This window comes from Trichechus manatus, unplaced genomic scaffold (genome assembly GCF_000243295.1).
Source record: "Trichechus manatus latirostris isolate Lorelei unplaced genomic scaffold, TriManLat1.0 scaffold00054, whole genome shotgun sequence".
NCBI lineage: Eukaryota > Metazoa > Chordata > Mammalia > Sirenia > Trichechidae > Trichechus > Trichechus manatus.
Window position 1 is genome coordinate 4,189,553 of NW_004443990.1, and position 25,326 is coordinate 4,214,878.

General features: G+C 36.1%; 1 protein-coding gene across 1 annotated transcript in view; it reads left to right on the top strand.

The window, feature by feature from the left end:
• The window catches only part of TRIM37 (tripartite motif containing 37), a 120,993-nt gene that overhangs the window by 58,986 nt on the left and 36,681 nt on the right, over window positions 1-25,326 (top strand). Inside the window, exons 12-17 of the mRNA XM_023732717.1 lie at window positions 2,250-2,326; window positions 11,011-11,190; window positions 12,425-12,539; window positions 13,669-13,887; window positions 14,820-14,956; window positions 20,386-20,471. Of these exons, the coding sequence (XP_023588485.1) occupies window positions 2,250-2,326; window positions 11,011-11,190; window positions 12,425-12,539; window positions 13,669-13,887; window positions 14,820-14,956; window positions 20,386-20,471 (814 nt within the window). The remainder of the gene's footprint in view (window positions 1-2,249; window positions 2,327-11,010; window positions 11,191-12,424; window positions 12,540-13,668; window positions 13,888-14,819; window positions 14,957-20,385; window positions 20,472-25,326) is intronic.

Genomic DNA, 25,326 nt, shown 5'->3' on the forward strand with positions numbered 1-25,326 from the left:
AGCATTTCTTCAATGATCCTCTCTGTGTTTTCTGTTTTCTCCACCCTGTTCTGGAACTCTGATCACTCACAGATTTTTGCTTCTGATTGTATCCCACATAATTCTCAGGGTTTATTCATTTTTCTTCATTCTTTTTTCTGATTTTTCCTCAAACAGAGTTGGATCCAAGTGTTTGTCTTCAGTTTCACTGATCCTATCTTCAGTCGTTTCAAACCTGCTCCTCAGCCCTTCTATGACACTATCCATTTCTGAAATCTTATTGTTTATCTTTTGGATTTCTAATTGTAGTTTTTGTGTGATTTCTAGTTGTGAATTTATTTTAGCATTTTGTTCCTGTATTATTTTCTTGAATTCCTCCATTTTCTTATGTGTATTTGCAATGAATTTGTCTACCTTTTCCATGAATTTGTCTGTTTTTCCCCCATTTTTGTCTGCTTTTTGCTCCAACTCTTGGATAATTCTGAATATTAGAGATTTGAATTCTTTACCAGTTAGCTCGAGTGCCTTTTCTTCTACTGGAAGGTCATCTGGTATTTTATTTTGGACACCTAACGGAACCATCCTATCCTGTTTTTGTAAATGTTTTTATATTGTCTGCTGTCTTCGGGGCATTCAGTAGTTATTTTCCTTATTTACTGATTGCAGATTTGTTTGTTTCGTCCTGCTTTTTTGTTTTATTTGGTTATGTCTGAACACGCAGGCTGTGCGTTCTTTGTTGTTTGCTCGTCTTTGGGTATGATACTTTTCACCTCCTCCAATGAGTAGGGTCAGTCACTCAGGTATGGTACAGCAGGGCAGGTCCAGCTGAAGGGGAGTTGCTGGAATGGGTTGTTTGTGGCACGCATCAGGGCTGACAGTGTGGACCAGGAATCAGTGCAGGGCAGGTTCCAGTAGGCCGTGCCTGTGCTGTTTGGGAGTGTGATGTTCAGCGCAGGGTGCAGGTGGGCAGAAAGGAGGGGTAGCTTGTAATGTGTGGAGCTAAGATGGGTACGGGAAAGATGGGAGAGAGGAACAGGAGCCAAACACATACACACAAATGAAGTGGAGAGATGAGAGACTGAGAAATGGCGGGGGGGAGAATAAGGGTAAAAGAAAACAAAGTGAATAAATTGAGAAACTGGAAATGAAGAAAGACAGAAAGGGAATAAGAGAGAGAAGAATACAAAACAAAACAAAACAAAAAAAAAACAAAAAGCAAGATAAAAGAAATGCCCCCAGAGATGCCCCTGTACGTCTGTGCAGAGTAAGGGAGTAGCTTCCTAGCCATGCAGTATTGCCAGGCTAAAAGGGGTTCCCAAGCCGAGAAAAGAAAAAGAAAACAAACAAATCAAAACAGAACAAATCAAAGCAAACAAACAGTCAAAGAAGCCCCGGGGATCCCACCAGCCTGGCAGCACAGACCAGGAAGCAGTTTCACAGTTGAGCGGTGTTTCGCAGCCTTTCAGGAAGAAGCAAAGATGGCGTACAGAGCCAGGTATTCGAGAGAAAGTAGGGGGAGGTGGTGAGAGGTAAGGAAGAAATCTAAAAAAGTGGAAAAAAGCAACACCAGCAGCCAACAAAAGGCACTGAGGGAGCTGTCCAGTGCGGGTAGGTGGAATCCAAGTGACACTGGGTGAAACTGGTGCTTCCCAGCCAAGAGACTGTGGCTTCAGGAGTTAGAGGAGGGTAAGTGGTGGTGAAGAAGGATGGGGTGGGAAAGCCTATATTGCTGGTTACCGGTTGTTCTGTCTCCTGCTGGAAGCTCTGTGAAGCTGCTTTCTGATACCCCCGTTTGCTGATCTCCGATAGGAGTCCAAGATGGCAGATCCATGCTACGGTAGCTGATAGGGGACTTTTGCATGTATCTCTCCTTTCTCTGTGTTCTGTCAGTTTCTTATTCCATTCGGTGCTTGACTGAGTTCTCTATCTCTTCATTTGATGTTTAGGTTTTCAGGATTGATGTGTGACTCTGTTTGACTTAGTTTTTCTGGTCTTTGCTGCAGAGGGACGGCATGGTGCTTCTGACTATAGCTCGATGTTGCCCAGAAGAGGTCTTTTTTTTTTTAATGTACAGAAGTGTAAAATTATTATGGACTCCAATCTATTTGTCTTTCAGTTATTTCTTTTATTGCTTTTTAAGCTTAGAAGTCCTTCCTGATCCATAGATCAGGTATTAATTTTTATTTTTTGCCTTTATTGTGGCCTAACTTTTTTCATTTTACTTTCTTGCTCTAGAATTTATATTTATGTAACGTCTTATTCTTTTTTAGGATGGAAATGGAGTTGTACGTGGCTACTACTTATCTGTATTTCTGGAACTCTCAGCTGGCTTGCCTGAAACTTCCAAGTAAGATATGTAATTAAATTACAGGCTTTCCTGTATATTTATATACACTCTCCCTTAACAGTTTTTGTTACTTTTGTAATTACTGTGTTAGTATGTCTGTTTTGATATACACTTCTGTGGAATCCCTGGAATAGTATGATGGCATATATCAGTAGTTCTCAAACTTTATTGTTTCAGAACTCCAAAGAGTTTTTCTTCATGTGGGTTGTATATATTTATGTTTTCTAATTTAGAAATTAAAATTTAAGCATATTAAATTTTTTTATTAATTTACTTTAACAATAAGCCCATTGAATATTAACATAAATAACATTTTTAATGAAAATGTTTTACAGAAGGGAATTTGAGTTACTTAAGGAAAGAGTAGGACTTTCCCTAGGGGGTGGCTCAAATGGTTAAGCGCTGGACTACTAGCTGAAAGGTTGGTGATTTGAAGCCACCCAGAGGTGCCTCAGAAGAAAGACGTCGTGATCTGCTTCTGAAGGATCACAGCTATGAAAACCCTATGGAGCACAGTTCTGCTCTGAAACCCATGGATTTGCCATGAGTTGGAATCAACTTGATGGCAACTGGTATATCAGATTTTAAGTTGATAGTTGAGTTAGGTTTGTTCAGGCTATCAGTTAGGTAGAAGGAAATAATTCTAGTTGGCATATCCAAATTTAAGATTTTAGTTTTATAAGATTGGAGTTGAGGTGCTATGTAAATAATTTAACATGGATTAATTAACATTTTTATTAGTAACATAGGTATACTTCTGTCATGATTTTAAAGAACAGAGGAAGATAAAAGAATGTTCTTTTTTCTTAAACATTATATACCTTTTCATCCATAACAACTGATTTTTCAGAAACTTTCATATTTATTTAAGCATATTTATTTGATCCTTGGTGTATTTGACTACTACAGTAATGTCTTTTTTACCCAGATTTTCAGTGTTCTTGATTGTTCTCTATGAGTTTGGAGTTTTTCATTATCTACTTGTCTTTAAATGAGAATAGCTTTGTCATTTTGAACACAAGTAATCTTATTTTGTCACCATTTAATATTTGTGGGGAAAAGTAAAATACTATTTCTCTGAAAAATTTTTCCTAGTTTGAAGTTTTAAGTGTCCAGCTCATTTTAAGATATTTGTTTCTTTTAAACATCAAAAGTAATATTTGCTCATGTTAAAAAACAAACGTACCTAATATAGTTCACAAATATATAAAACTAAAAGAACAAGCCTCCCTCTCAGGTCTAGAATTAGTTACCCTCCAGTAGTAACAGGCACAGTAGCACCCAGAGCTTGACTTCTAAACACCGTACTCCAATATTAAGAGCCAGGGCTTTTTGGAGAAGTGATCGATTTTAGGGCTGGTGCTGGGAGAATACAAGATGAACCTAGAGCATCTAGTTGTATCAGAAAGTAGGAAAATGCACAAAAGGGGGAAAAAAAAGAAGGATAGGGTCATAGTGATAAACAGAAATGATTGAATAAACAAATGAGGGAGAGTGGACAACTGTTTTTTACAGAATAAATCCCATTAATGTAAAAGAATGAGGGAAATAGAAAATCATTAGAATATCACAGTAATTGCTGCAGACAAGGTCCATCAATGAATATTAAAGTAATTGAGCAACATATTTGTATTGCCTTAAAGTATCTCTGCCAAGATTTTTTTTAATTAGAAAGGATGAAGTAGTTACTTTATAATAGAAAAATCTGGCAGGTACCACCTTAGTCACGTGCTCAAAGATTACATCACTGTTAATAAGACATCGATATCATAACTTCCTGATACGATGGGCTGAGAAGCACACATCACCTCTGTGTTATTCTTCCCCGAAATTCATAACCTCAATTTAATCATGAGAAAACATTGAACAAATCCAAATTGAGGATATTCTACAACATACCTGACCAATTGTCTTCACAAGCTCAAGGTCATGAAAGACAAGGCAAAGATTGGAGAAAAATAAGGATACTTGAAAACCAAATGTGAGGTGGGATCCTAGACTGGATCTGGGAGCAGAAAAAGGACATTAGTGGAAAAACAGGTGAAATCTGAAAAAAGTCTGTATAGTTGATAGCATTATACTGATGTCATTTTCTTGGTTTTGACAATTGTGTCATGTTTATGTAAGATGCTAACATTAGGAGAAGCTGGGCAAAGGGTATATGACAACTTTGTGCTATCTTTGCAACTCTTTTGTAAGTCTAAAATTATTCCAAATAGAAAGCTAAAAAACATGGAATTTTGAAAAGAAAATATACTTGAAGCAGCAGTGAAACTAATTGTAATGTCTTCATTGGCTTAGTTTATTTAGATTCATTTAATCATGTATTAGTTTAGTATTTAAATGTTATTGTAATTCTGACGTGTTTATCAAGGTTGACATTAAATAAAATTTCTTAGTTGAGGAAAAACTTTATGTAAATATGTAGTGGATAGGCAAAATGCACAGTGTCATTATAAATAACTTTCAGAATCTTGCTCTGTACTATATTCTGTTGAACGTTTTCATGAAAAGGATATAAATTGATGAAATCCTGGCTTAGAGAACCATTAGGAAACCTTTTAAAATAAAAGTCAGGGGTTTAAATTCTCCAGAAAAGACAAAATTCAGTGAAACCATCTGTATTAGTTTTTATTATTGCTGTAACAAATTCCCACAAACTTAGTGGCTTTAAACAATACAAATACATTATCCCACTGTTTTGTAGTTCAGAGGTCTATGTTGGCCCTGCTGGTTTCTCTGGTTTGGGTTTCAGAAGATTGAAATCAAGGTTTCAGAGGCTCTAGGAAGAATCTGCTTCCAAGCTCATTCTTGTGGTTGGCTGAATCCAGTGTCTTGCAGCTGTAGGGCTAAGGTCCCTGTTTCCTGACTCTTTGTCAGCTGTGGGCTGACCTTAGCTCCTACATGGCTCTCTCAGGCCTTGCATGTGGTTTCCTACATCTCAGAGCCAGCGATGGCATGTGGAATCCTTCTGCTTGGAATGCTTGATTTCCTTTGCTGCGTCTCTCTTCTAGCTGGAAAAAGTTTTCTGTCTTTAAGAGTATAATCTCCCTATCGTAAGGTCTGTAAACTTATGGGCCTTAAGACTGTAAAACCCCTTTGCCATGGAACTTAACATATTCATAGGTTCTGGGGATTAGGGTACTGATAATCTTTAGGGGATCGTGATTCTGCTTACTCATTAGAAATCTGTAAAAACAAGTGAATAAAACTTCCATCATACACATATACATGAAATCTCCCTCATTTTCCTATTTATCTTTAGTTTCCTCTCTCTAAACCTAACCATTGTGAAGAGTTTCTTATGTGTCCATCCAGAAAATGTGTTGATGCATATATCAAATGACTTTGTCATACTTTAAAAAATATATTCAAATGGAATTATACCATATAAATTGTTTTGCAGCATTCCGATTTCCATTAATGTGTTTAGAGATCTTTTCCTTTCAGTACACAAATATATCAGTGCCATTCTTTTGAGCAATTGCAATGTCTAGTATTCCTTTATGTGGCTGTAACATTATTTAACCAGTGCCCTATTGATGCCATTTAGCTTGCTTCTGGGTTTTTACTTTTACAAATAGTGATGTAGTGAATACCCATTTACATATATCTTTGCTCATGTGAATATGTTTGTGGGATAAATTCCTTTTTTTTTCATTTTCATAATGTGTTTTTGGTGAAAGTTTACATAGCAAATTAGGTTCCCATTTAACAGTTTCTATACCTATTATTCAGTGATATTGGTTACATTTTTCACAATGTGTCAACATTCTAATTATTTCTGTTCTGGTTGTTCTGTTTACATTACTCTAGCTTCCCTGTCCCCTCCCTCCCACCATCTCATCTTTTTTTAAATTTTGTTATTGTTGAGAATATACACAGTAAAACATAACACCAATTCAACTCTTTCTACATGTACAGTTCAATATATTAATTGATTACATTCTTCAAATTGTGCAACCATTCTCACCTTCCTTTTCTGAGTTGTTCCTCCCCCATTAACATAAACTCACTGTCCCTAAGGTTCCTGTCTAATCTTTTGAGTTGCTGTTGTCACCTTGGTCACATATAGGTAGTTCTTAAAAGAACATTATGCTCAGGGCAGATATTTATTACTAGTTAAGCTAAACTGTTGTTTGGTTTTAATAAGACTTCATGAGATGTTTTTGGTTTAAGGTTTAAAGATGATCTCCGGGCAATAATTTCAGGGGTTCATCAGCCTCCATGGCTCCAGAAAGTCTTGAATCTGTGAGAATTTGAAATTCTGCTCTACACTTTCCCCCTTTTGATCAGGATTCGCCTATAGCATCTTTGATCAAAATGTTCAGTAATGGTAGCCAGGCACCATCTAGTTCTTCTGGTCTCATGACAGAGGAGACGGTTGTTCATGGAAGCATTTAGCCACACATTCCATATCCTCCTTCTATTCCTGACTTGCCTTCTTCCTCTGTTGCTACAGGTGAATAGAGACCAATTTTTGTGCCGCTTGCAAGCTTTTAAGGCCCCAGTCACTACACAATGAACGAGGAGGTAGAACAGAAGCACTAAACATGTTATTAGGCTGGTAAACTGGAATGTGTCATGAAACCATTACCCTGAACCTCCAAACCAAGGAACCACATCCCTTAAGGTTTTTGGTTGTACATAAGCAGCCTAAGCAGCTACTCTTTTTTTTTTGTCATTTTTGTAAATATATCTATTACACAACTTTTGCCAATTCAACTTTTTACAAGTGTACAACTTATTGGCAGCAATTACAATAATTGGCTGTGCAACTCTACCGTTAATCAGTATGATTTTTCCATCACCATTAACCCTCCTTTTCCCCCTCCCTCCTGCCCCTGGTAACCACTAGTAAGCTTTGGTCTGTATACATTTGCCTTCTGTGTTTTTATATAAGTGAAGTCATACACTGTCCTTCTGTGATTGATTTATACCACTCAGCATAGTGTCTTCAAGCTGCATCCGTATTGTAGCATGTATCGATACTTTGTTTCTCCTACTGGCTGAGTAGTATTCCAGTGTATGTATGTACCACATTTTGTTTATCCATTCATCTGTTGATGGGTATTTAGATTGTTTTCACCTTTTGGCTATTGTGAATAGTAGTGCGGTGAACATTGGTGTAGAAGTATCTGAGTCTCTGCTTTCAAGTTTTATAGGTATATACCTAGGAGTGGAATTGCTGGATCATATGGTAGTTCTATTTTTAGTTATTTGCGGAACCACCACACTGTTTTCCACAAGGCCTGTACTGTTTTGCATTCCTACCAGCAATTGATAAGGGTTCCAATTTCCCCACATCCTTGCCAACATTTGTTATTTTCTTCTTTTTTTAATCTTAGCCATCGTAGCAGGAGTGAAATGGTATCTCATTGTGGTTTTGGTTTGCATCTCTTTGATGGCTAATGACATTGAGCATCTTTTCATTGGTGGCCATTTAAATGTCCTCTTTGGTGAAATGTCTATTTTAAACCCTTTGCCCGTTTTATGATTGGTTTGTCTTTTTGTTGTTAAGTTGTCAAAGTTTTATATATATTTTGGTTATTAGATTCTTATCAGGTATATGGTTTCCGAAGGTATTCTCCCAGTTGGTAGCTTGCCTTTTCACTTTTTTGGTAAAGTCTTTTGATAAACAAAAGTTTTTAATTTTTATGAGGTCTGATTTATTTATTTTGTCTTTTGCTGTTTGTACTTTTGTTATTATATTAGATAATCCATTGTTAAAAGCTAGGCCTGACAGTAATGCCCCTGCATTTCATTCTGAGAATTTCGTGGTTTTAGAGCGCACATTTAGGTCCTAAATCCATTTGAATTTGTTTTTGTGTATTGTGTATGAGGGATGAATCCTCTTTCATTTTTTTGCATGTGGAAATCCAGTTTTCCCAGCACCATTTATTGAAGAGACTCTTCTTTCCCCATCAAGTGGACTTAGCACACTTGTCAAAAATGAGTTGACCTTAGATGTGTAGGTTTATTTCTGGACTTTCAATTGTACTCTACTGTTCTGTGTGTCTGTATTGTTATACCAGCACCAGGCTGTTTTGATTACTGTAGGTATATAGTATGTTTTAAAATCAGGAAATGTGAGTCCTCCTACTTTGTTCTTTTCTTTCAGTGTTGCTTTAGCTATTCATGGCCTCTTGCCACTCCATATAAAGTTGAGGATTGGTTTTTCCATTTCTATAAAGAAGATTGTTGGAATTTTGATCAGGATTGTGTTGAATCTATGCATCACTTTGGGTTGTATTGACATCTTAACAATATTAAGTCTTCCAGTCCATAAACATGGAACATCTTTACATTTGTTTAAGTCTTCTTTAATCTCTTTATCAGCAGTGTTTTATAACTTCCATTGTATAAGTCCTTCACATCCCTGGTTAGATTTATTCTTAGGTATTTTATTCTGTTAGATGCAATAGTAAATGGAATTGTTTCTCTAATTTCTGTTTGTAAGATTTCTCATTGTTGGTGTATAGAAACCCAACTGATTTTTGTTTGTTGACCTTGTACCCTGCAACTTTACTAAATTCCTCTGTTAGCTCCGAAAGTTTTCTGGCGGACTCTTTGGGATTTCTTACGTTCTCATCTTTCCTTTAGGGTAAACGTTGACTGTTTGGTCTCATATAGATGATTTTTTAAAGGAGCATATAGTACTCACGGATGATATTGTTTATTTTATGAGCCAATCAGTTATTTAGCTGAAAGGTGATCTCTGGGTATGGTTTCAGTACGAAGTTTAAAGGGTATCTCTACCGGTCCAGTAAGTCTGGCCTTTTTAAAGAATGTGAGTTTTGTTCTACATTTTTCTGCCATTCTATCCGGGGCCACCTATTGTGTTCCTGGTCAGAACAGTCGGTAGTGGTAGCCGAGCATCGTCTAGTTCTTCTGGTCTCAAGATGGATGAGACCATGGTTTGTGTAGGCTGTTAGTCCTGTAGACTAGTTTCTTCTTTGAGTCTTTGGTTTCCTTCTTTTCCTTCAGTTCTGCAAGAGCAGACACCAATAGTTGTATCTTAGATGGCCGCTCGCAAGCTTTTAAGATCTCAGACACTACTCACCAAATTAGGATGTAGAATATGAAGTTTATAAACTGTGTTATGCCCATTGACCAAGTTGTCTGTTGGATAAATTCTGATAAATGGAATTGCTAGGAGAAATGAAATGTTCATTTTAAATTTTGGTAGATATTGCCACATGTCATCCCCCACAACCTGTTGTTCCTCTTTATATTCCCACTACATTGTGTTAAAGAGGACCTGTTTTCCAGCACTGTCACCAATATTTAGCGTTTGAAATAACAGCACTTCATTGATTTTTTTTTTTAATACAGTTTTTTTCTTACCAAAGACTCACTATAGGAAAAATATAATACAAGATTATTTTCAAATTTATTATAAAGCAGTATATGCTTCCAATGTCCATATGTCTGTATTCAATTGTAAAATATCTTCTAATCTAAATTTGAGTTATTCTAATTTATTGCTTGTCTATTCCTGTAAGAATACTAGGATGAGACTTGATTGGATGGCCAGATTTTATGGACTGCTCCTTTAATTGGAAAATAATTCTAGTCTTGAGCTTAAATTCTCCTGAAGGGGTCATACCAGACCATCACACTAGTAATACTGTTTGCTGTTTCTTTTTTTCCTTGGTCACTTTTCTTTCATCAGGTAGTATTCTTTAAAATGTTGAATCATGCAATGACATATTACCATAAGATGCTCAAAACCTACCCTGGAAATTCTTTGTCGTTGAATGGGACATTTGATGACACACTTTGAACTACAGAGCTTACCATATGACTTCCATAAAATCTAAGCAGACAAACTGTCACAGCTTTTGTATTGGTTAGTATTTTGTGCCATCAATCCAGATAATCTACTCTGAGAGATATGCAAAAATACTTTGACAGTTACCAGTTAACTACTTATAGCTGGTATTTCTCAGTAAAGGGCTGTAATTTTTTCTTTTCCCTTTGCCAGCAGGAATAGCAGGTTGAAATATTATGTTTTTCTTTTAAAAGCTTATCTTCACTGCAAAAGAGAAGCTTTATGGTTATTATTATGTATTCCTTTTAATTATCTTTATTTCTTTACTTATTTCTTGTAATAACAGTGTTTTCTCGTGAACATGAGTTTATAGGCTATATTTTTGAAGACTTAAAACTATTATGCAATAAGTTTTAGAAATCAGAATATATTGGCTTTTCTAATATACACATATTTTTAATTAGAAGATTAACAGGCTTGAATTTCCAAATACAGAATAAATTATTTTATTATAACTTGTACTGGGAAAGTATAGAGTATTTCAAAATTTAGTGTATCTTTTAAAATTTTATGGTGATAAACCTTAAGGGATAATAGAAGTGACTGCGTATTCACATGTGAGGAAATACAGGTAATGAATATAAAAAATTAATTATATCTATAAAAATATTTAGCATTGGTAATGTAACAAAAGCAACTCTGAAGTAAAAAAGACCTAGTGCTTGTCATGTAGTAGTAGACCACTCACTGTACTCCTGTTTTTGCAATTGATAGCATCCTTTCTAAAAGGAATGTAGTTGTATATATTGATAACTTTCTTTTTATGTAATTACTTAGTGATCTTACTGTTTAGATGAGTCAGTCTTTTATTATTACTTTACTATGTTAATGGTTTGTTTTCCAATTTTAGATATGAGTATCGTGTAGAGATGGTTCATCAGTCCTGCAATGATCCTACTAAAAATATTATTCGAGAATTTGCATCTGACTTTGAAGTTGGAGAGTGCTGGGGTTATAATAGATTTTTCCGTTTGGACTTACTTGCTAATGAGGGATACTTGAATCGACAGAATGATACAGTAATTTTAAGGTAATAGGAAACATTTGATATTGTGGCTTTTGCCATGGGAGAATAATGCCATCAGAACTTTATTTTAAAGTCATTCATTTAAGAAAGATGAATATTGAAATTCATACTAACTATAACCTTACCGTTTTTTTAGCCATTTCATTGCAGGAGTCTTGTATAGTCAGTGAATAATAAAACCTAGTCATAAATTTGTTTGACATCTAATTGTTGTTGTTGGGTGCCGTCAAATTGGTTCCAACTCATATAGAGACCCTGTGTACAATAGAATGAAACATTGCCAGATCCTGTGCCATCCTTACAATTGTTGTTATGGTTGAGCCAATTGTTGTAGCTACTGTGTCAGTCCATCTCATTGAGGGTCGTCTTCTTTTTCACTGACCCAACATCTAATTAGTAATACATAAAAAGGAAACTATGGCCCCAGTAGATTTATTTATTGAACATCTAGCAACCTCACTCATTGGGAAACCTAAGAATAGCGAGGGAACAAGTGCTTATTTTTTCACTTCACATTGTGTATTGTTTGGCTTTATGCCATAATCAAATAAACTAAAATTTTTTAGGATTTATAGTTACAGATTAAGGCTACTGTCTTATCTAGTGCTGCTATAACAGAAATATCACAAGTATGTAGCTTTAACAAACAAATTTATTTTCTCACAGTTTAGGAGGCTAGAAGTCCAAATTCAGGGTGCTGGCTTTAGGGGAAGGCTTTCTCTTTCTGTGGGCTCTGGAGGAAGGTCCTTATCTCTTTTAGCTTCTGCTCCTGGATGATCTTCATGTGGCTTGGTATCTCTCTTCCCCCATCTCTGGTTCTCTAGCTTGCTTGTTTAATCTCTTTTATATCTCAAAAGAGATTGACTCAAGACATACCCTACACTAATCCTGTCTCATTAACGTAACGAAGACACCCCATTCCCAAATGGGATTATAACTACAGGCATAGAGGTTAGGATTTACGACACAGTCTTGGGGAACACAGTTCAATCCATTATATCCCAGGAGCAGAAGCTAAAAGATACAAGGACTGTCCTCCAGAGCCAACAAAAAGAGAACGCTTCTTCCTAGAGCTGGCGTCCTGAATTTGGACTTCTAGCCTCCTAAACAGTGAGAAAATAAATTTCTGTTTGTTAAAGCTATTGACTTGTAGCATTTCTATTACAGCAACTAAGACAGCTAGTTTGATAATATTTTACTGTTTGGATTATTTTTCATCTGGAGCTGTTCTTTTAAGGTTTCAGGTACGTTCACCAACTTTCTTTCAAAAATGCCGGGATCAGCATTGGTATATTACTCAGTTGGAAGCTGCACAGACTAGTTATATTCAACAAATAAACAACCTTAAAGAGGTATGCAAATAACATGTATTTTGGGTTTTGTGTTTTATATTGACTTTTTTGGCCTGTTACACGTGTAATTGAATTTTAGATATTTGTTGATGTCTGCAATCTTGTAGAAGAATTCAATTCTGTTCCCCATTGTCACACTTTTGAGCCTCTATTTTCAGTGTCCATTTAGTAGCCAGTAGCCACATGTGGCTATTTAAATTAATTAAAATTAAAAATTCAGTTTCTCAGTTATACTAGCCACATTTCAAGTGATCAGTAGCCGCATATGTTGGCTATTGTATTAGGCATCACAGATGCAGACTGTTTTCATCATCATAGAATGTATTGGACAGTGCTGCTCTAGTTTGAGGCAAACGCTTAGTATTTCTCTCAATGACGTGAGTATTTGTCTTCCCCAAGCTGTCTTGGAGTTAGAGGATCCTAAATTATAAGGCAGTTGAAAAATGCTGTATCTTGAACTCTTGTTATTTTTGATTTGAGCTTTGGGGAGGATGAGTTAATGAATTTTTATTTTATAATGGTATACTAAGTTATGTAAGGAATGTTTCTTTCCCATAATGGAAATCGGGATGGGGTGGAAGGTTTGAGTTCTGAGAGCGTGATTAATGTATGAGGGAGGACAATATGAATACTTTCAGAGATTATGTTAAGTATTCTATTTAACCAACTGACTATATACACTATACAGTTTGCTTAATTGTATGTGTAGCTCGAGATGGACAGGAAAGGAGAAGAAGGAAAAGAATAAATAGGACAGTTTATCCTTGACGCTAATGTGCTTGGTTACTAACTGAAAGATTAGCAGTTTGAGTCCACCCAGAGGCACTTTGGAAGAAAGGCATGGAGACCTACTTCCGAAAAATCAACCACTGAGAACCCTGTGAAGCACAGTTTTATTGTGACACACATGGGGTCACTGTGAGTTGGAATTCCACTCGAAGGCAGTTGGTTGGTTATCCTTGATATAGATTTTTCCATAAGCAAAAGGCAATAGAGGGTGAGAGAGATGGTTTAAGGAAGGGTTTTAGGAACATCTGGGTACATTTTTTTTACTTGAAACATTTTTTTACTGTACCAGTTAAGTACTGTTTATGACAGTTGTTTATTTGTGCTATTCTTGTTTTAAAAGAGACTTACCATTGAACTGTCTCGAACTCAGAAATCAAGAGATTTGTCACCACCAGATAATCATCTTAGCCCCCAAAATGATGATGGCCCCGAGACACGAGCTAAGAAGTCTGGGTCAAGCTCTGACATGCTTCTCGAGGGTGGTCCAACTCCAGCTTCTGTAAGAGAGGCCAAAGACGACGAAGAAGATGAGGAGAAGATTCAGAATGAAGATTATCATGTAATAATAGGCCAGGTTTAGATTTTTTTATGTTTTATAAGCCAGATTGATGGGATCATGGTTTTGAACATAATGTAGGGGAATCAAAGTGCTAAAAATCTTGTCCATTTGTTTTCGGTAAATGTTAATGCTTACAAGTCACAAGTTGTTGAATGAAAGTGTTTCAAGGTTCTAAAAGTTAATTTATTGTAGAAAACAATAGTAATTTCTGTGACCTACATTTTGGAAACTAAATTTTGGATACTTTTTTTGTATCCTATTTCCATTCCCTGAAACTAGTATGCACTTTATAATTCCATATGTAGGTAGTATGATTTATGATTTAGGAAATTGCCAGGTTTTGTCCCAGCTAAACTACAACCAGAATAAGCATTCAAGAAGAGGAATGCAAGTGTTTGTTATTGTTTAGGGCAAAACAGGGATTCAGAGACAAGAGAAGGTTTTTTGGTAGCAATTGTTATTTTTAAGATGGGAAGTTTGAGTTATGTGTTGAAATGAAGATGCCACTGAGGAGAAAGGTTGAAGATAAGGGTATTGTTAAAACTTACTAAGCAGATAATAGGGGTTGGGATGACACACTCAGGTGAAGTGTTACCCTTATATAATGACCGTGAGGATAGTAGAAGTGACATAGGACTTGAGAACCGGTGATAGTTTGAGATGTTACTTTATGAGGAACAGTAGTGGAAGCTGAAGTGGGATGTGTATATAGCATTTCCAGTCACATTGAGGACCCAGCTGAGATTGGCAGTCATAAATTAGTAGTGGTGCCAGTCACTGTGGTTGTGTGATTTTTTCAACAGAGCATAGCAGTCCAGGCACAAGAGCAGAGAATTCTGTTGATTATACAGTTCATTGGCTAATGGGCTGGATGGGATGATGAAAATAATGCAAATATTTAGTACAGAAACCTTTTCTTTGCTCTGATCTAGCACGAGCTTTCAGATGGAGATCTGGATTTGGATCTTGTTGGTGAAGATGAAGTAAATCACCTTGATGGCAGTAGTTCCTCAGCCAGTTCAACAGCAACAAGTAACACAGAGGAAAATGACATTGATGAAGAAACTATGTGAGTGTCTCACATTGACTACCAGTATAAAGCATCAGACTGGTAATTTACTAGAAACATTGACTGAGGCCTAAACGTGGGGATATCCAGCAGGTTTTTTTCTTGATGTGAAGTATCTTATATAAATAAAGGAGATTTTTTTTAATTTGTTTCAATTTTGGAAATTTTTCAGACTTAAGAAATGTCAGAAAAATAATTAAAAAAATTCCCCAGGGCTTTGAAGCGGTATGTTCCGGTTTGAACCCCTGCTGAGAATTTGAAATTCTAACAAGTTCCCAGGCAATGCTAATGCTGCTGGTTAGGGAACATTTCTGAGAACCACTAGTAGAGCAGTGGTTCTCAAAATTTATTACACGTAAGAATCACCTGGGCATCTTGTTAAAATGTAGATTCTGATTCAGCATATCCAGGAGTGGAAATGAAAATTCTCAACAGGGGTTTGAACAGGAATGAACTGGTTTGAAGCCCTGAAATTTGTATGTTCCCTTCATCTAGATTCCCCAAGATGGTAAAAAAGACATTTTACCATACTTGCTATGCTATGTATCGTTTCTCTTCTCTCTCTCACTCTGTTTTAATTTTTTTATGAGACATTTGAGATTAATGAATACACTTCAATATATATTTCCTAAAAAAAAAAAAAAAAGGATATTTCCTATATAACTACAGTATAATTACCTAAATCAGGAAATTAACTCTGACTTAGTCTTCTTTGACACTTTTGAAGGGTACATGCCAGTTATTTTGTACAAAGTCCTTCAACTTGAATTTGCCTCGTTTCTTCATGATTAGATTGAAATTATCCATTTTGGCAGGACTTCTAATGATGTATTGGCAGAAGTGACGATGTGTTTTTCTCAGTGCATCATATCAGGAGGCACATGACATTAATTTTTGTTGTGTTACTGATTATGTTAGTTTTGATCACCTGGTTAAGGTGGTATATGCTAGGTTTCTCCATTCTAAAGTTACTATTTTCCCCTTTGTAATTAGTGTAGAGGTATTTTGAGACTGTAAATATTGTATATATCATCATACTTTTGCCCCGTAATTTTGACATGCATTAATGATTGTTGCCATTAATTGCTAAATGATGATTTTCTAATTCCATTATCCTTGTACATTCGTTTTGCCCTATGACTGCACTTCAGAAGAGCTTTCCCCTCTCTTCCATTTACTTAATTAATTAGAATGAACTCATGGATTCTTGTATTTATTAAATGGCTTTATCTTTACTATCATTATTTTATTGCTCAGATTATCCCAGATTTGGCCAATGGGAACCTGTTAAAGCTAACTCCTGTGTCTTTTTGACATGTCCCTGTCATTTTTTAAGTACTTTTTCCTGGCATTACAAGATGTTCTAGGTTCATCTTGTACTTTCTCTCTCCCAGCCCTGGAATCAGCCATTTCTCCAAGGAGTAAGGTGAGAGTTTTAACCTCATATTTGTTCTCCCCTCCAATCCCACAGATTAGCTCCTCAAAATAGACCATTTATACTTAATGGTCCTGTTTAGAATACTTGGCAAATTGCCTAAATGGGTTAGCTAGTTAAAATGCAAAGCCCAGGTCCCATTAAATCCCCAAATTACAAGTCATTATTATAGTGATATTTTTAGATATATAAAATAGAACTGATTAATTTGAATCAACATGGAAGATTTACAGTTGATTCATTTAGATAGCGATTCTATAACGTGGAATCCACCTTGCTAATAGCTTAAATATGCAGTTCTATTTAATTTCTTTATATTTATTTCAGGGTTGTTCTGAGAATTGTTAGGCTTTACTTAAAACTTGTTTCAAAACTTTTCACTAGATTGACTTTTTAATTGTTTTTCTAATAGAAGATGGTGTTTGACTATGTTCTCTGTATATACATATATCTACAATAATATCTTGACTCAGACTACTTTGTATAAGTCATAGAAATAACAGCAAAGTTTATCTTGAGCTATTTTGAGCCCTTGGGGAATCATAAAATGTTAGGTCTTAAGATTTAGGTTAATTTCTTCATTTTGTAAATGAGAAAATAGGCATACAGTTTATTTTGGGTTATGATTTTTATGAATAGCTTCTAATTATCTGGAACACACTTACTAAACAGGTCTTTTTTATTCTCTCTTCTTTCTTCACTTCCTCAGTCTTTCTACAGTACTACTATATATTTTCTTCTTGCTATTTTTTTAATTTTTATTTTGAGGTAATTGTAGATTTATGTGCAGTTGTAAGAAACAATACAGAGAGATCCCATGTACCCTTTACCTAGTTCCCCCAATGGTAGCATCTTGCCTGTAAAACTTCATATCACAACCAGGACATTGACATTGATACAGTTAAGGTATAGAACATTCCCATCACCATAAGGATCCCTCATGTTGCCCTTTTATGGCCACACCTACTTTCTTCTCTCTTCTACACCCTGCTTGACCCTTGGCTACCACTAATCTGTTCTCTATTCAATAATTTTGTCATTTCAAGAATGTTATGTAAATATGGAATCATACAGTAAGTAACCTTTGGGATTGGCTTCTTTCACTCAACATGATTCTCTGGAGAGTCATCCAGGTTGTTGTGAGTACCAATAGTTTGTTCCTTTTTATTGCTGAGTCATATTCCACCATGTGGTTATATGTAGTTCAGATGTATTAATTACATTCATCATGCTCTTCAACCATCATCATTATCCATTTCTAAATTTCTCTATCACCCTTAATAGAATGTCAGTGTTCACCTTCATTTTTGAAAGATAGCTTTGCTTGATACAGACTTCTTTATTTGACATTTTTTTTTCTTTGAGCACTTTGAATATGTTATCCTTTTTTTTTTAATGTGAAGTCAGCTTTTACTCTTATTGGGGTTCCCTTGAAAGTGTCCAGTTGTTTTTCTTTTCCTGCTTTGGAGATTTTCTCCTTGTCTTTGGCTTTCTGCATTTTTATTGCAGTGTGTCTTTTTGTGCATCTCTTTGTGTTTATTCTACTTGGAGTTTGTTGAGCTTCCTGGATGTGTAGGTTAGTGTTTTTCAATAAATTTGGAAAATTTTCTGCCATTATTTCTTAAAAATATTTTTCTCCTCTTTTCTCTTTCTCACCTCTCCTTTTGGTAATCTCATGATGCGTATGAAGGTGCACTTAGTGGTGTCCTGCATTTCTCTGAGGCTCCATTCATTTTTCTTCATTTTTTCTCCCTCTCTGTTCTTTGGAGTACATAATCTCTATTGTTCTCTCTTCAGGTTCCCTAATTCTTATGCCAATTCACATCTACTTTGAGTCCCTCCAGTGAATTTTTTATTTTAGTTATTGTGCTTATCAACTCCAGATTTTCCATTTGGTTCTTTTTTATAATTTCTGTCTCTTTATCGATATTCTCCATTTGATGTGACATTGTCATTGTACCTTCCTTTACTTCTTTAATGATAGTTTCCTTTAGTTCTTTGAATATATTTATAATGGCTACTTTCAAGTCTTTTTCTATTAAAGCTGTCATCTGATCACTCTTAGGCAGTTTCTGTTGCCTGCTGTTTTTCTGCTGTAAGCATCATGCTTTCTTGTTTCTTTGCATATCTCATAATTTTTTGTTGGAAACTGGACATTTTATCTAATACAGTATAGCAACTCTGAGTATTGGCGTCCTCCTTCCATGGCTTGTTTATTTGCTTGTTTATTCATTTAGTGACTGGTGAATTATTTTAGTGAAGTCTGTTCCTCCTTCCATACCTGCTTGCAGTGTTAAGCCTCTGATGCTGCTCAGGAAGGGTGCAGCCACGGGTATTCCCATAGTCACCCTAGGATTACAATAATTTTGGCAGGGCTCTTTGATAGTCTCTTTCCCTAACCACACCCAGCTGTTAAACTCCACTATTTGCTAACTGATAGCTCTATTATTTTCAGTAATACCTTGGAACATGAATTGCTCTACAGACTAATCCAATCAAATTTGGGCATCTTTGATGGAATAGTTCCTGAGGTCAGTGTTTGATATTTGTTCTAACCCCAGGAGGGCTCCTCTTGGTGTCTCTTTCCCTGGTCTTCTCTAGCAGACTATGCAGCCTATAGTTTAGTCAGTATCTTCAGTGAACCTACCAATTTCCTCCCAGTTGTCTTTCACCATAACCTTCCTTGTTTTTGCAGGCACCCTAAGGCTTGAACTTCTCATGCTCTTTTGCAAATTAAGTCAGTTCCTTTGGGAAAAGATTAGGAGCTATCTGGTTTATAGCCTTTTTCTTCTCCCAGCCAAAATCTCTGAGCCAAGGCTCTGGAGCTGGAGGTGGGGACAGTGGCATACTTCTTTCTCATTGGCACTACCAGTTTTGAAGGTGAGTGCTTAGTGAAGCGGGGCAGGGCAGTAGCCTCAGGTCTTCATGACTTGTTTTTTCTGATATGGGACTTCCTCCTTATGAACAAACAAGCGCGTTCTGGGCCTCAATATTCTTAGCATGCTGCACCAACAATAGAGCCTCTGTCTACAAGTGGGGCTGGATGGAAGAAGGGAGCCCTCGCTTCTTGACTACACATACCTGGAACTTAGTCTCAGCCAAAGGTAGGTAGCTGGGTGTAGGATGAGAAATACTAATGTCTTACCTCTCCCACCCGTTCGATTGGGAGCTGGGTGAAGAGGGAGCCCTGTGTTCTTGGCTGCTCCAGTCTGGAGTGGAGTTTCTGTCTCACTGAGCTTGGAGGGGAGAGAGAGAGAGAGCAGTCTTGGTTCAGATATCACAGACTCTTGCTGTTCTTACTGAATATTAGTAGATTTTCTTAAAAAGGTGTTTATTCATTTGCTCTATGTTTAGTACCATTTCCAGAGACTTTAAATGGTTGTGTTTTCTGATTTTCAACAGGTTTGCTGGAGAGTGAGTCTGCACAGTGCCTCACATTTGTGCCAGAAGTTGATATTTAGATTTCTTTAAATATCCAAAACTATCATTGATTAGGACTGTTCCAAATAGCAATTTTTTATTTCAAGTAAAGTAATAACAAGTGTTTTGTAATATGAAAGATTTTATGAGGACTCGAATAGGAAACAACACCCTCTTTTCTGAAGTATTATTTTTAGGAATATAATGTTTAGTCACATATAGTAAGTTTTGTATTTTTTCAACTTTACCTTAAAACGTAATGTTTTAACTCTTAATTTTTAGGGTTATAGATTCTTTGATACTGTAATCTTAGTTTAAAATGTCTTTCAGATTGTCTGTTATAAAAACTAAATGTTGCCTTCTTATCTTGGCATTTTGAAAAGGTCGTTTGAACATTAACACTACCTACACATGTGATAATGATGAAAGTCTTTTGTTTCATTTGTGTATTTAGAAATAGCCTATGTTATTTCACAGGAGAAAGCTATGAACTATTATAAAATTTATTGATGTGTGACAAGTAATGTTAATTGTACTTATTAGAGAGGAATGATGAATTTTGTATTGTTCTTAGGTCTGGGGAAAATGATGTGGAATACAACAGCATGGAATTGGAAGAGGGAGAACTCATGGAAGATGCAGCTGCTGCAGGACCTCCAGGTACAGATGCCAAGCCTTGCAAGCCATTCTCTCTTTTCTCTTTGCTCTTCTCTGCCTTCTTATATTTTAATATTTGGCAGTCACAGCTCTGTTATGGCTAATTGGGTTGGAAGTGCTGTATCTTACAGTATAGATTTTAGGATGTATTACTAATGTATTTAATACAGTAACAACAACTGACATTTGCGAAGTGTATGTTACAGGCACTATGGGAAGCACTTTATATATGCCTTCTCTCGTTCACTTATAAAAATTCTGTGAGGTAGGTTCTAATATTTTCTGCATTTTATAGCCATAGAAAGTAATGCGTAGAGAAGTTAAGCAATTTGCCATGTTCTCACAATTTAGTAAATGAAAGAAAAGAATTAGAACCCCAAGTTTATATGGATCCAAAGCTCACGATCTTATCTACTATGTAATACTACCATGTAAAACTACTTCCATATGATATATAAGACTCGTTTGTGTATCTGGCTTTACTATAGAATGATCTGAGTAGATCTTTGACTTACAAAGAAATTTTAGAGAGCTCATTTTATAGATGAACTCAAAACCATTTATTCTTGAACCCAGTTTTCCCCCCCATGATACCATACTGCACCTTCTGGTAAGAACTGACTAATACAGTAGGTGTTCTTTTTGTGGGTTTGGACCTGTTTAAGTGTGTAAATTTTTCCTGAGAACAATTAAAAGCTGTCTTTTTTACTGCTTCTACTTTTTGGTATTGCCATTAGTATGAGTATAAGCTATTCTATAACATGCTTGGATAACTAAAGACTTCTTAAATACTAGTCCTCAGCATTTCAACTTGTAGCCTAAGCCCTGTAGTCTTCTTACTCCTCATTTTATTCCTGGCTGGTCTTCATCCACATCTCTGTATCAGTTACTGTCTATATGCTGATGACTCTCCAAGTTCTATCTTATCTTAATCTTTCCCATGACTTCTAGAACCATATAACAGTTTGGGTTTTATGTCTCAAACTGAGCATCTCCTAAATAGAAATTGTCTTTTTATCTGCCAGGATACCTGTCAGCCACAGTACCATCTTAAGGATTGGTAGTGCTACACGTTTTGCTTCTTCCTCTCCCTCACACTCTACCAAGATCTGTCAAGTCAGCCTCCTAAATAGTGCATACATTCATTTGTTATGCCTCATTCGTTTGCCTTTTGTAGTGTAGGACGCTGTCTTTCACCACAGCCTCTCTTATCTGGATCCTTATGTTCGTTATTGCTTCCCTCTATTCTATTTCCCACAGTACGAACACAGGACGAGTGAGTATTTTTCTTTTAATTAATATCTGAGCATGTCACTTCTCTGCTTAAAAACATTTCAGTGAATTCCACTAACTTATAAGATTAAGTGCAAACTCATTAATATGGCACTCAAAGTTCTTCATAACCTGAACCCTGCTTATTTCTTTAGCCTTACCTCTTTCTCACTCCCCTACATCATTCTTCAGTGGTGAGGAACTTCTTTTAGCCCCACAAATAATGCCGTGATATCTCTTACCTCTTTGCTTTCCCTCATGTTGTTCCTTCTATCTTTTCTCCATCCTGGTCATAGTCAACTCTTACTCCTTCTTCATATTGGTTTACAAGTCATTTCTTCTTGGAAGCCCTTCTAGACTGTTTTGGGTACTACCTTTATCTGCTCTCTCAAGTCAAACCGATTAACATAATTGTAAATGCTTTTTTAGCTGCCCATTTGCCTTGTTCATCTCTGAGCTTTGTGAGGCCTAGGGCATTTGCATCTTAATTGACTGTTCGTATCCCCAGCACCTAACACAGCATCCTAGGGAATCACTGAATATTTTTTATATAAATGTTGAATGAATACATTTTGCTACTAATTATTGAATATAATTTTCAGGCTGTTTAATAGTATAGATGAATTCAGAGGCTATCTTGGTATAAAACTGGAAGATGAATGTACTGTGTAGGTTATAGAATTTTTCAGCCTTATGTTTTTCTTTTAGTTGTTAGAACTGTCATTTCCTCTCTTAGAGCTGCATGGTAGGGAAATTCTTGTATATAGCATTTTAACATACTCGGGGTAAACAAGAGGTTATGTTTTTAAATTAATTTACATTTATTCATTCACTAAATATTTACTAAGCACTTTACTTGAACTGGAGCCCTGGTGGCACAATGGCTAAGAGCTTGGCTGCTAACCAAAATGTCGGCAATTCAAATCCTTCAGGCGCTCCTTGGAAACCCTGCGGGGCAGCTCTACTCTGTCTAGTAGGGTTGCGATGAGTCAGAATCAACTCGATGGCAGCAGGTTTTGGTACTTGAACTGGGTGCTGTTTTAGTGCCTGGAGATACTGTGTTGAATAAAAAGACATCTCTGTTCTTGTGGAGCTTATGTTCTGTAATTCTGGAATTGTAATTCATTCAACATACTTATCAAGCACCTACTATAATCTGGGCACCAAGGTACTGAGGATACAATAGTAAATCAAACACAGTTAATTTTTATTACGTATTTTGTGGAATTTTTATATTTGGCAGACAGTTGTTGACTGCCTTCCCTACTTTAAGCATTCTGAGAAATACAAAGAAAAAGACTTAACTTCCAATAATTTGTAAACTAAAGGTGAATAGATGTATAAACAGTTTGCTAAAACATAAGATAATAACCATACAGAAGAATTCCAAATAATTTATTTAGATACTCCCTCCTCAAGCAGGTGGGATATAACTCTCTACGTCTTACATGTGGTCTGTGTTTAGTGACTTGCTTCCTAAGTCTACAGTGTGGACAGGGGGAAAAGTAACATTAGAGAAGGCTGGCACTTTGGTCTGTGTACTCTTGATATGATGTGTTGAGAATGGCACTTTATATCTCTGGTATCTTCTTCCCAAAACCCATAAGGTATAGGGTGCAGGGTATAGGGGAACTCTCTGTATTATCTTTTCACCTTTTTTGTAAACCTAAAACTGGTCTAAAACAAAAAGATAAAAAATACAAGGCAGTGAACAAAACCTAGTTTAGGAGTGAGATGAGGCTGAGTATGGAAATGTATTATTGATATACACCCACTCCTTACTTATCGACATGGTTAGGTTCCAAAGACCAGGTCATTGTGCAAAAATTGGCGTTATGTGAAAATGGAGGATGACCACATCAGATCACAAAACAGAGGATGACTGCATCATTCCATAACTGCCAAACCACTCAGAAATCATGGCCCAGCCAAGTTGACACGTCCTTAACCATCACAGCCAGCGTTACTTTCATTTTGCGCCTTGGCATTTGTTACTGTCAGATGTATGTCGTTAATGTGCAAAATAGTGATATAATAGATTTTTTTACTATTGTAAATGCAAAATGTCAGATAATGAGATAGTCAATAAGTGAGGAGTAGGTGTATACGAACTGTTTCAAGCCTGGAATGGCTAATATTTGGGAACCACACAGTCATCTGAAGAATTATGTCACTTAAGAAGTTAAGTCTTCTGTTAAAAAGGAGGTCTTTCTTATAGAGATGCCAGGTATACAGTAAAATAGTATTTACTTCATAATCTCATTTTATAAACAATTCTAAATGAGATCGTTTGAAACAAGAAATATTTAGTGACTAAAATGGCCTCATACCCATAAAAATTGCTTTTAGTTTATTCATTTTCATTTGGTTGCAAGAACATTTTTTTAAATATGTGAAAATATTGTGGGTATCATTCTAATTTAGAACATTAGTTCCCTGAATCAGCTGAGTAGGAAAAAATTTATTTTCTATTTGCTGGCTGTGTGTATGATTTATGAAACATTGTAATGCTTTTTCTTATTTGAGAACTAAAAACTTGGCAATATAACATATTTCTAAAACAAATGGACATTGTGTAAGGTTATTATTACTCAAAACATTTATTTTTTTTCAGATTAAAGATTTTTAAGGTTATTCATTTCACAGATGTTTAATGAATGCCCATTAAGTATTGGGCACTGGTGTCAGTTACTGGGATTTTAAGGATGAATGAGAATCAATTTTCCTATCCAACACTAGTCACTGTAAAACTTTGTAAATATAGATACAGAGTGGCATCAAAAATGGAGGGAACAGCTAATTGAGAATGGGTGAAGAAAGTCTTCAGAAAGTGGGAGTGGTGCTTGAACTTATTCTTGAAAGGTGGGCTGAGAGTTTATTCATTATGGGAGCAGGGAAAAGATGAGATAGATACAAGAGCAAAGGCTTTCCAGGCAGATACAGCATTGTGCTTTTCGGGAATTTCAAATAATTGAGACTTTAGTTTATATGGAGGTAATGTGAAACTGGTAGGCAGGAACAAGATCAGGTAACAGAAAACCTTTTCTGCCAGGCCGAAGAGTTTGGACTTTATTTTGTAGGTAGCATGGAACTGCTCTATTTTCAGAGAAACACAAATTATGATGTGTCTCAGTCTGGATCTCTGCATTTATCCTACTCGGAGTTTGTTAGGCTTTTTGGATGTGTAGATTACTTTTTTCCATCAGATTTGGGAAATTTTCAGCCATTGTTTTTCCATATATTCTTTCTACTTCTTTCTGTCCTCTCTTTCTGACTCCCATTATGTGTATATTGATGGGCTTGACGGTGTTCCACAGGTCTCTAGGCTCATTCATTTTTCTTCTTTTTGGGGGGGGGTATACCAAATTAAAACCACGATACCACTACATGTGTACCATATTTGTTAACATTTTAAAAACTGACAGTACTAAACTTTGAAAGCATGTGGAGAATTGCAAACTCTCATACCCTGCTCGTGGGATTGTAAATTGATACCACTTCTTTGGAAAACTGTTGGGCAGTATCTCCTAAGGCTGAACACACGCATACCTGTGACTCTACCAGTTCCGGTATTTGCCAGTAGATT